This window comes from Pyrgilauda ruficollis, unplaced genomic scaffold, assembly GCF_017590135.1.
Source record: "Pyrgilauda ruficollis isolate IOZ18807 unplaced genomic scaffold, ASM1759013v1 scaffold57, whole genome shotgun sequence".
Lineage (NCBI taxonomy): Eukaryota > Metazoa > Chordata > Aves > Passeriformes > Passeridae > Pyrgilauda > Pyrgilauda ruficollis.
The window spans coordinates 7,605,254-7,617,521 of NW_024527377.1; the positions used below are offsets into that span (position 1 = coordinate 7,605,254).

Sequence of the window (12,268 nt, forward strand, 5' to 3'; positions counted from 1 at the left end):
CCATCAGATTGAATGTGCTCTTGCAGATGTGAGTCCCTGGGGGCAGTGGCCTTATTTGGTTTTTCTTTTCCAAGGGCATGTTCAGTATCTTCTTTAAGGACTTCTCTCCTTGTGCTCTCAACAACTAGTGACATGCTCCCAAGTAACTTCTCTGGTTCTAGAAGTGCTGCGTGGCTGAAATCTCATTCTATATGTAAATGGAGTGCCAGCATGCCTGCAGTAGAGGGAATCAAATGTTTGTTACTCACATACATGTCCATCTTTGCAACCCTGGAAGCCAAAATTGATGCAGAGCTGAGAGTATTTGGCTGGATTGCTTCCGGCTTCATGAAACTTCTTGAGTCTGATGAGATGAGACTTTGTTGGTTTGGGTTTTTCTTTAGAAGAAAAGTGTCAGCAGTGTGAGTTGTTCCTCCTGCCTTGGAATTGGATTTGATTTTAGAAGCAGTTGTGAAGCTTTTGGTTTGCTGTTGTGCAGCCAAAAACTACATATGCAGATAAGAAACAAGTTTCATGTTAATTTTGAGTATTAGCAGAGGTTCCTGTTAAGTATGCAGAGAGCTTTTTGGTTTTTCTAAAGATACAGAGTTAAACTGGGAGACTTCTCAGGAATGAACATTGTGAACTTGATAGAGCACATCTTAGATGTGTGTGGATCTCATGTTAGTCCCGAGGTGAGTTGATGGAGAGGGCAGATCGTGCTCTGAATTCAGGGGATGCAGGAAGAATCAACAATGAGGACAGCAAACAGGTCTGCTCAGATATTTTGAGGAAAACAATGCTGTATTTGCCTTGTGAGGCTTGCTGGCTGTAGCTTTGCATTTCTGTGCCAGGGATCCATACCATATGCATTGCCCTTTACAGGCTGTTGTGTTCAGGGTGTGTTGGCATGCCAAGACATCCGATTCTTGGAAGACCTTTACTTGCCAGGGACCTTTCTACTGTTTTGGGAATGCACAGGGCTGAGCTGGAATGCAGGGTGCTTACCCAGCAGTACTTCCTGTGTCTGCCAGACACAGTTGCAGGGAATTGTCTTAAAGATGCAAAATGCAGGAATGTCACTGTGTTCTGTGCCTTGTGCTCCTCGCTTTTGTCTCTTTGGGTACCTACTCAAATTTTGTCTTTTTTTTTTTTTTTTTTTTGTCTCCAACTTTTAAGGTTCCTCAGAGATTTAGGGCTAAATGGGAAGTCAGTGTTGGACAGGCAGAAGACATTCTTCTCGGGGGGCCAGAGGATCAGAAGTGCAGCCAGAACTCCAGCGAGCCGGACAGCGAGAAGGACGTGCAGCTGGAATACTACACCAATGGCCCTGGAGCAGAAAGGGACACGCAACTGAACGGCTGCTTAAAATCCTTGGCTTTTGACTCCAGACACGTGGCCAGTGAAAAAGGAAAATTGCACATCAAGCCACAGGTGAAAACAACCTCTGAAAGCAGAAAAAGGACTAGAGTAAAAAAGAGTGGCGCCAGAGGGGAAGAATCGAGGGAAGAAATCAAAGACAAAACACCAGAGAGCGTAGTTAGAAACGTGATTGTTGGGGACCTGCCAGAGAAACACGCGTCTCACGAGCTTCGCCGGATTGCCAACAGCCTGACAGCGTCCAGTAGCACCAGGGAAAACCATTTGCTGTCCTCCTTTGGAGAAAGACGTTTTGAAAAGACACCTCTAAAACCAGACTATGAGAATCGTAAAAGTGATGCTCTGAAAAACACCCTCCAAGGAGATTTGTTTTCCAGCCCATCTTTTGAGAGAGAGAAGAGTTCCCTGGGCATTTTGTGCAGTTCCAAATTACAAATACACTATTCTGCTTCTGATGCTGGTGTTGAGAAAAAACAAACTGAATCAGATTCATCCTCTTCCCTCTCTGATGATGGGAACAGTGATGTAGATACCATGGACCAAAGTTCAGAGAGAGCCTCTAGTGCTCTTGAAGTTAGTGATTCTTCAGATAAAGTGGAGAAGGACTTTCCTATGACATCAAGTGGAAACATTAAACTTTCGATGTATCTTTCTCAGAAGAGCAGCAGAAGGGCCAGGAAGAAGTCGCACAGAGATCGCAAAGCTCTGGGAGGTTCAGTAACCAACAGACTTGATGCTGAATTTGCAGATGGGGAGCTTGAAGTAGGATTGTCTGATGCTGAGATGTCATTGACACCTCTTGAGTGCTCTTCAGATGTGAGCAATTACAATCTTTCCCTAGCAAACAAGCACACTACCCCCCAAAGTGTTTCCAAGGACAGCTCCTGGCCTGCTGTTACAAATCAAGCAATCTTGAAACCGAAAAGCATGAAATTACCTGGAACCAGGAGTATAAAATGTAAACATAAAGAAAAGGTTGCTGGGTTGGAGCCTTCTCTTGCAGAAGAGGAGGGTGGTGTGAATCGCTGTTCTTCAGATACCAAAGGTTTCTCTGGCCTTTCAAGAGATTCTCTTCAGAGAAGTGGAAAAGTTGATGGTCAGAAACTGTTAAACAACATGCATGAGAAACCCAGGGATTCTGCTGAAATCGAAACAGCCGTGGTGAAGCACGTTCTGTCGGAGCTGAAGGAACTGTCGTATCGGTCCATGAACGATGATGCCAGTGACTCTGGCACTCCAAAGGCCACAGTACCTTTGCTTTTCTCTTCTGCTTCTGGTCATGGTCGTTTGCCTATTGAACCAGATTACAAATTCAGCACCTTGTTAATGATGTTGAAGGATATGCATGACAGTAAGACAAAAGAGCAGCAACTGATGACTGGTCAAAATATAATCCCATTTCGAAATACCAGCACAGGTGATGGTTCTGGAAGCAATTCTGCAAGTGGTCTCAAGTCTTTGTCTATTGTAGGTCCCCCATATAAAATAGAAAAAAATGGAGATTGTGTCCAGGAAACAGTAACTCCAAACTCTGCTATAAGCAACTCCTCATTTTCACGCAGTCCTCCAACCAAGTTGACAGGGATTGGTACTGGTAAAAGGGAGCCTGCGAGTGCTGCTGTTTCTGGGACAAATGGCACAAATTGCATGTCCAAACGCAACTGTTCAAAATCTAAGCAGTCATCAAAGCTTGGAGATAAAACAGTTTCAAACAGAAAGGACTTAAAACCAGGAGGGCCAAGTAAGTTGCTAAGTCGGTTACCCAGAGATTCAGGAGAACATGCATTCCCTGGGCACAGTTCGGTTACCAGTCCTCTAGGGAATGAGGCAGAAGATACTGAGAGGAAAGAGTGTATTGATTTAACAGAGCATTCAACTGATGAAGACTCTGCCTGTTTATCTGATGACAATTTAGGTCGTATTGGAAGGAGACCTGAAGCTGGTAGAAATAATGAGAGCTGCAATTCTGCTGAAAATGGGGAGAGTCCAGACTTGGATTCAGAGGCAAATAGTGAGAGCTCTCTTGGTGATGAGTCTAATGATATCAATCACGTAGCACCCAAAAAGCGATGGCAGCGTTTTAACCAAAGCAGTGCTAGATCTAATAAGCACATCAGTAGATCTAGGGAACAAGGAAACTTGGAGAGTGCCTTTGGCCTGAATTCTCGTGGCTTTTCACTGAAGGGAAATGAGTGCTTGGGACGTAGGCATTCCCCTCATTCAAAGGTGCTTGAGGGAGACTTGGCAGTTCAGGACTTTGAGAATCGTTTAGACTTAGTTGATAAACGTTTGAATGTATGTGGTAAGCCAAACACCAGTGTGATGGACTCAGAAACAGAGCTTGGCAACTTTGCTCCCCAGTCTGAATTCTCTGCACAAGGTAAGGGAGCTGGACTTGCGCCAGAGTATTTGTATGCATTTTACACTTTTTCATTTAAAGGCTAAGTTACAGAACTTGTGGCTGTCTGACAATGTGAAGATATCTACGTCTGAGCAGAAGAAAGTGTGGGACCTTGGTTTCAGTTCTCTGTAAGCATGGAGGACAAAGGAGACAGAGTAATTATGAGTTTGTACTCAGGTTATTGGTCAGAAAATTTTGTACACATTAAAAATCTTTAGTTCTTCTGCAGTGAAAGGTAAAGAAAGAGTTCTTCAGAGCCTGGGATTTTTTTTTTTTTAACTTGCACCTTTATAATGTGTTCCTTAGAGCCACAAGTTTGGTGTTAGTGGGATAGGTCAGTGCTAGAAAGTTCCAGGAAAATGAGCCTCAATGGCTGCTCTGTTTTTTATCTTTCCTAGTGCTGTTTGACATAGTTTGTTTTTGGTTTGTTCTGTAGGATTTCTTCAAGATGATGTGTTGGGAGTTTTTTGGGTTTTAGTGTGGAATTTTATTAGTTGCTCATAGTGACTTGTGGAGCCCCACAGATTTCCTAATTTACAGTTCTGGTGTGGCTGCCTGATGGGTGAAAGAGAGAGCAGAAAAGAGGGAAGCTGCCAGGGAGGCTGGGCTGGAGGTGGGTCTGGAATATGGCAGACAGAAGAAAGGCAGCAGCACTGGAAGGGAAATTGCATAGGAAGGAGGAGGCTTCTGAGGACCAAAAGGCAAGAGAGGCCTGCCTCCCCCACAGAGGTGGGGATATTTGGTTAAAGCCAAAGGAAGAAATAAAAGGATGTGTGGAAGGAACAGGGCCAACAGAACCATATTCAACTTGTACCATCCTCTGGTTTCTGCAGGGAATCTGGGGAAACGCGCCTTAATAAAACCAATAAAATTAGTTTTTTGCATAGGTTTCACCACACTAAATTGTTCTAATCTAATTGTGATATCGTAAAATAATACAACTCATCATAATTTTGAGCCTGTGTGCATTCTGTCACTTATGTGTTCTCTCAGTGCAGATTTTGATGTGTGTATTTTGCTTTTTGTGGTTGCTGGAGGCAGCCTGCACTTCTGTTTCAATTGTGGCAAAGGCAGCTCCTGGCTTGGTGGTTGTGGGACCTGCCGAAGGCAAGTTGCAGCAGGCACAGAAAACAAACCTATAGGGTGTAACACCTGGGGTAAAAGTTCTGGTTTTAAGTCATGACCAGTTTAATCATTCACTGACTCTGGCTGGGTCTGTGTGTTTTTGAGGACTGAAGTCTCTATAGAGCAGGTGAGAGGATGCGTGTTCTGGGCTGTGCTGTGGGTTCTTCCTTCACACCAAGATCCAGGCAGCTTCTTAAAGCTTCCTGGTGCCTTGGCAGTTGAAGCATCCCTGCAGTGATGCTGTGTGAGGTGAAGATGAAGGTCTGCAGAGCAAGCTAGGGAAGAGGAGGTGCTGAGAGGCAGTAAAGTTAGGGTGATAGTGACAGAGGAAGGCAGCAGGCTCTGGGCGTGGAGGTGACAGTGGAGGCGAGTGTACAGGGTGTTGGTGCTGCACACAGGAATGCAGCAGCAGCAGTCAGGGCCTGGGTTTGCTGGCAAAAGTACCAGATCAGAAACTGCAGCATAAACTAATTCCTCTGCCCTAAATAGCACGTGAGCCCTGTGCACACCCACCCCCCTTTGTACAGATGTGCTGTGGGGAGGCACCAGTGCCACTGTCAGGGCTGCTGTAACATCCCAGTGCTGGTGGGACTCTAATGCTGTGTTGAGCCCATTCCTTTATGTTAAGGCCTAGAAAGTAGAGAAACTGATGCTGGAAACTGGACTGACTGCAGTGCTTTGAGATGTGACCAATTCTTGCCCCCACAGCAAGCAGCTTCAGTGTAAGATATCAGAACAGATTGCAGTCACAACTGTGCCATTTCCACTAAGCTCAAACTGCATAAAGTCTTCATCATAGTTAAATGGCAGCATTGGGCATAATTTTGCTACAAACCTTGTACAGTGGTTTAGAGCAAATAAGGCAGACATGAAGATTGGTGCAATTGGCTGATGTAAACCAATTTTATAAATAATAGTTTCATCAGGTCTGTGATTTGCCACTGTCGGTCTGCATTTGGGATTCTTGTATGGGATTCCTTTTGGGAACAAAAAGCAGTTTAAGCCAGCCTTTCTGGCACAGTGCTGTGTACTCTGCTGCACTGTTTTGGGGTTCTAAATAGTTGCCTGGTGAGGATACTCATCCCATAACTGCTTATGTGCTGAGCAGTGTGTTTCAATCAGACACCTGTGCAGAGTGTTAATAGAGGCTGAAAATAGCTGTGTTTGAGAAAGTTGTTTCTTTCTTCTCTTTTGGCCAAGTTTGACATTTTCATGCTTGTTTAACCACAAAGCCACAATAAAATGTAGCAATCTTGTCCAACATCCCTGTTCTGAAGCGTTGCATTGAAATGCTTTGTTATAAAATGCTTCCGTTTTAAAGAAGAAAAAGCCGCCTCCTGCAAATGAAATGAAGCAAAGAGAATATTTATTGTTTGTTCCAAAACTTCCAGGAGACCACAGGTGTTTTCCTGACCAGGGGAAATCTTTGGGCCATATTATTTAATGATTTTGAATGCTAAAAAGGAGAAAAGTCAGAGATATTCAGAGGTATTCTGGGAAGTGAGAAAAAGACAAAAATGTGCATCACCTTGCTTTTGCAGCTTGCTGAGAAGAGCTGTTATAGTGTCAGGGTTCAGTTTTTTGGAGCTTGCCTTGCGTTGGCGTGTCGAGGTGGTTGGTGTAGCACGGGTGGTTGGGGTTGTGGTGAGGAAACACCTTTTACCTTGCATTGCTACCACACTGTGCAGAGACAAATGCCGCAGTCACTGGCTCCCTGATCTCATTGTGGAGCAAACAAAGCAATAAATGGGCTCACAGTAGCAGATGGGGAATTTGTAGTATATAAAAAAAATGCCAGGGAGGAGGGGAAGGGAAGGAATTAAGCTTATGTGTTCCTAGTGAAACTAGTGACTGTGTTATGGGAAAACAGTGTTTTCCTGTGCCCCTGCACTAAAACCAAAAGAGTTTGAGTAAACAGCAAAAGAGTAATGAGTTGCTAATGACCTTTGGTTCTGGTAGAAGTACTGCAGGCAAGTTAGATGTAGCTTGTAGGGACATGTTGGGTGAAATTTCAGGAGCCTCTCAGTCTGTTATGTTTTGATTTCTTACCTGAACTGCTTGAAGTCCTTAAAAATCCCCCCTGCTAAGTTGGGATTTTGGAAAATAGAAAACTCAAAAATTCTTTGGGCTGTCTCAAAGAGAGAATTATCAGCTCTTCCCACATGGAACCTCTGGAAGAGAAGGCAGGAACAGCTATTATCCACAGATGTCTTGTGATCATCTCAGAAACACAGTCTTGAAGCTGCTTTCCTTTTTCTTAGCACATTCAGAGAGGAAGCGCCTTAGAAAGCCAAGTAAACGGCTTCTGGAATATGCAGAAGAATATGATCACTTGTTTGCACCCAAGAAAAAATCAAAGAAGGGCCAGGAGCAATTACAAAAGGTGGGTGAAGGCCAATGTGCTCTTTGTGGTTATTTCTCCAGGGCTCTGGTCTGTGTGTGTTTATGTTCTTTGTGGTTGAGTGTTCTTGCTGTGTGCAGTGCCATGCAGAATGAATGTTTTCACCAACATATTTCACCATGCCAGGTGAATTCTGTGGCGAGGTCTGAATTTGAAGGAGGCGTTCCTGCACAATGCAGTCCTGACAGAGATACCCAGCGGGGGCCAAGTTCTTTGGTTTCAACTCCATCTTCAACCAAAGAGTCCCCTCCCGTCCTAGAAGCAGAAACTAGCAGATCCTGTTTCTCAGAACTAGGATCCCACTCCACTGATCCCCCTAGTCAAGCCCAAGGAGGATCTTCAGATTTTCCAGAGGTGGTGGTTCTGTCTTCCTCAGATGTTTCTGAAGTTTCTGCTTCTCCAGATGCGGAAGAGGGATTCCTGAAATCAGGTAAGTGGCAGGTGGTGTGATGCTGCTTTTGTAAGTGAAAGTAACTCAAGTTCCATTAAAAATTATTCTTGGGGCAGCATGAAAAGATCAGTGGCTGTTGCCACTGTTTGTTCTTGCCTTCCTTCACTCACTGACTGTTGCTGTGTTGAGAAGGGAGAGAGGGCAGGTGCGAGGGTGTCCAGTGACCTGGTACTATTGGCCTCCTATAGACTGTGGTGGTCCTTCTTAGATCCTTGCACAGAATGCCTCTTTTGTCCATAGGAAGGAGGCCACAACTCCTTCTCTGAGTCCTTGCTTCCAAACAGTGACATTCCTTCAGCTTGACGGTCTCTTGTTGCTGTAAACCCCTGTGGATGGACATTGCTGTGCTGAGGGTGATGCACAAAGTCTAAGCTCCATTGCTCATGGAGTGGTCTTTTGCTCTCCTAGGGAGCTCAGGGAGCTGTAGCACAAAATTCCCTCTGGAAGAACTTCCTGCTTGATTGGTTCTAAGCACCTGTAGAAATTTTTGGGGATTTGTGTGTGCAGCAAGCCAGGGTCTTGGTCTTCAGTAAGGCACGGTGTAGAAGGGGTATAATCTGAGGGGCCTTTTCCCTTTCCAGCAGTGTCAGTCTCAGAGTCTCCTTTCAGTATGTTTATTCTCTGATAGCATCTAAAGACATGTCCAGAGTTAAAGCCCTGGTGTTCTGGCTGTGCTAGCTTGGAGGGAACACTGTTCCTAAAGGGCTTGTAGTCAAAAAAAATAAACCAAGCAGGCAGATTTTTGGTCAGTGGGAGGTCAGTTAGCCTGTCATGTGTGAGGGAAGAGGGATTGCCTCTGGAGACTTGTGGAAGGTCCCACAAGGAAGTGGGAAGATGGAGAGGATTAAAGGAGGAAAAATTGAGGATGTGAACCCAAGATTGGAGATGCAGGAGAACACAACAGGCTGCAGCAGTGGGAACAAACATCCAGTCTGCAGAGGTTGTGTAGCTCTTTTCAGTCATTTCCCCTCACCTTTTGCTGAAGCACACAGTGTGGGCAGCAGCTTGTCTTGAGGGTTAGGAGTGTGATGGATGAGCTGTGCCTACAGAGGTGTCAAAGGGCACAGCTGAGACTGTCAAAGCCAGGGGATGAATGGGGTGGGATGGGTAACAGGCTGTGCCTGCGAAGTGTCTGCACTCAACATCAGCATTTCCTGGTTCTAAGTTTATACTGTTGCCAAAATTAGTGAAGGAGCCCAGGTCTTGCTACCTCCTGAGGGCCAGGATAAAGCTTGAGTAGGAAATAGTTTTGTTGGGGTATCTTCTCTCAAGTAGTTTTAACCAGGATTGTGGTCTTCAGCCCGTTTACTGCAGCAGCATGAGTGCTGGTGTGAGGGGTGTGGGAGTGTAGGCAGGGCTGTGTCAGTGGTAGGACTGGCTTATGCAGATCAAAGTGTTTGGGAAATTATGATGTGAATTGTGCTGCCAGCATGTGTTACCTGCTGGCAGTGAGTTCACAGCCTCTCTTTTGTAGGTGGATTTTTATATTACGTATTGAGGTGAGCCTGAAGGTCATGGCAGACTGAGGTCTGTTTTTTATTGAAGTTGTACAGAAGCAGGTAATTGGCATCTCTGCCCTAGGAGCTTATGATCTCAAAGACAGGGTGAAGCAGATTATTTTGAACTGTTGGCTGATATTTACTTAACGGTCTTAATCTGATGGAAGACAAGAAAACCCCTGTTTATCTGATGTGAAGGGTTTCATTGCAGGAAACTTCGAAAGCAAGCGTCAAAGGAAACCCACTAAAAAGCTCTTGGAATCCAATGACTTGGACACTGCCTTTATGCCAAAGAAGGAGGAATGGACTCCCCAAAAGAAGGTACTTCCCTTCCAGCTCTTTAGAAATCAGTCCCAGACAGCAGATCCTGCTGAACAAGACACAGTGCAATGGGATGTGGTTTTTTGTTGGCTGCAGCCCAGGAGCAAAGGTCCACCCTTCCCAAAGGTGCTGGTTGCTGTGTTATGATGAAATAATCCACTGTCCCCCACCCCTCCCCGCTTGTAATGGGGATAGGATAATTCTGGCTTAAAATCTCATTTTTTAAAATCGATTTATATGGAAAAGGAGTCATCTGGATGCTGTCTGGAAAGGTATGAGCAGAAGTGTTTCTGCACAGGGGCTTTCTGTCATGTTGCAGTGTAGCTTGAACTTGAACCTAAGGCTTTGTCCTTTTCCATCAGATTTCCTCTGAGCAGTGTTTTCTTTGTTACCTTCCCAAGTGAGCTGGTGAATGCATGTAAGTGCAGAGCTTGAAGCAGGATGGAGGCTTGAGGTGAATGACATGTAGGATACCTTGTTTGGTTCAGATTTTAAAAGAAAATGCTGCTCTTCTCCACTGAACACTCAATATTCAGTGACCTGGTTGGGAAAAATGCAACTTGCATTTATTTCAGATCATGTGCCTGCACAGAACTTGTTGCCACTGTTCCTAGAGTTGACTAATAATACTTCTTTCCTTTTTCTTTCACTGTGAGGCACAGACTTAGTACAGTTATCTCCATTGCAGTAATGTAGAGACCAGTGTATTTCAGTCTTAAGGTCTGTAAAAGTGTAAACTCAGAAGAGAATGTCTTTTCCCAGCACCTTACAGAGTATTAGCAGCCTTTTTGGGAGAGCACAGGAAGCAGTGAATGGTGCTGATGAGCACAAGACAAATCAGACTCTACATTCCTCCCTTCCCAGAGGCAGACTTTTACACGTGTGATTTATCACACACAAACCAAATATTTTCTTGTAAATCTCTAATGACTGATAAATTCATGACTTGGATGGTAAATTAGGTCTTTCAGTGATTCCAAAAGGTTTCACAGCTGAGGAGTGTGTGTCTCTGTTTTCATCTGGTGACTTGACTCTCTCTCCTGTGTGTTTGTAGGGTACTGGCCCTTCAGAGAGTGACAGCTCTGAGCTCTACTCACCAGCCCACTTCCAGGACCTGGGAGAAGGTGAGTGAAGGCAGGGATAGCAGGGCAGACTGTTGTGATGTTTGAATCAGTGCCTGTGGAACTCTGTGTGTGTGTGTAAGTGCTTGGTGCTCAGCAGCCCAGCGAAAGTTGCTTAAACCAGTATGATTTGGTGTTTCTGTGATGGGCAGAGGGCCGAGTGCCTGGAGGCTGCTATTGCCCCAGCCCTTAGGCCCTCAAAGAATATAGGACCCAGCCTGAAGCTCTCAGGCTGCAGAACTTGCTGGTGTCACCTGCAGCAAGGGAATTATTTCTGCATTTTTCTTGAATGGTTTTTCTGTTGCATCCCAGCTTCTGAAAAGCTCTTGGAGAAACAGCGAAAGCGGAAGAGACAGCGCCATACGTCTGCTGCAGTCCATTCCAAGAAGGAGAAAAATGAGGAGGGGCTGGGGGAGACCCCACACTCTGAGGTACTGTTGGATCTTCATGCTCCTATAACCTGTTTGCTGCTTCCCAGGGTACTTGGCAGAGCCTAAGCCAGAGACATCTTTTGGCCTGTCATTTGAGAATTTATCCCACTGATGCAGCTGCTTGAGCTGGGGTTAGGCTGAAGATACTGCCTTGATCTAGTAGCTATTCTATAATGATGCTTAACTCAGGCTCTGTTTTCAAAATGGTACTCAGCTAATTCTCTGTGAGAGAGGCTGTTCTGAATTCATGGAACCAGGTTTTACCTGGCATCTTGCTTTGCACTTCAGAAATCAAACTGCTGTAAAAGGTCTTCTCTGGGGGTGGGACTCCTGCCCTTTTACAAACCAGTTTGAAGCACAAGCACCAGACTGGACTTCAGCCCCTTCTACTTGCACTTGAACACCAGGATGAGCCAAGAACCCATTGGAGGGGCTGGGGGCGGGGGGGGGACGGGACTGTGACTGCTCACAAGAGCCTCTGATTGTATTCTGCCATTCAGCAGAAAGGGATAACTGGGGCAATTCCCTCTGCTACATATTAGCAGGATCAGTGTATAAATATCTCTGACAAGCACATTTTGCCTTTTAGGAATGAGCCAGTTATCAGCAAGTGTAGGGGAAGCAAGACTTCCTGGGAGAGGCAGGACGCCTCTGGGCCTCTCGCCATCGCCTCTCACTTCCAGTGGCCCAGGTTCAGCAGCAGGCAGGATAGTCAGTATGTATATCAGGAGCCAATTATAGATCAATATTGTTATATTTGTTGTTGTAACACAGTTTACAGGAGAACACAAACCTCACACCACTTCAAACAGTTCCAGCCATCCTGTTGCATTTTGGAAAGGGCATTTGTGATAAAGTTACTAAATTGGTGTGATACCCTTGGTCCATGTAAGCTTTCCTGTGCTGGTGTTAGTGTTCTTTTTGAAGCGTGCTCAGCTGGACTAATGCATAAAAACAGCCTGTACAAATACCTTTGCCAGTGCTGGGCAGGGCCAGTTAACATTGTCTGCTCTACCCACTCAGAGGCAGCAAATTCTCTGTGAAAAGAGGGGCAGCTCAGAGCAGCAAAGATCTAGGCCGTGGCTCTGAGTCCTGTACTCACTACTGACTGCAGAGGAAACCCTGAAAAGTCTTAGCTGCCTCTAGATGTAGACATTTG

At 45.3% G+C, this 12,268-nt stretch overlaps 1 protein-coding gene across 6 annotated transcripts in view; it reads left to right on the plus strand.

The window, feature by feature from the left end:
- Nucleotides 1-12,268, plus strand: part of NSD1 (nuclear receptor binding SET domain protein 1) — a 60,553-nt gene that overhangs the window by 19,467 nt on the left and 28,818 nt on the right. For 3 of the 6 annotated variants that reach the window (XM_041481884.1, XM_041481885.1, XM_041481887.1), the window contains 6 exons: nt 1,159-3,739; nt 7,147-7,268; nt 7,413-7,716; nt 9,448-9,557; nt 10,612-10,681; nt 10,991-11,109. In XM_041481884.1, coding sequence (XP_041337818.1) covers nt 1,159-3,739; nt 7,147-7,268; nt 7,413-7,716; nt 9,448-9,557; nt 10,612-10,681; nt 10,991-11,109 — 3,306 coding nt within the window. The remainder of the gene's footprint in view (nt 1-1,158; nt 3,740-7,146; nt 7,269-7,412; nt 7,717-9,447; nt 9,558-10,611; nt 10,682-10,990; nt 11,110-12,268) is intronic. The other 3 variants (XM_041481888.1, XM_041481889.1, XM_041481890.1) reach the window with 3 other exon arrangements.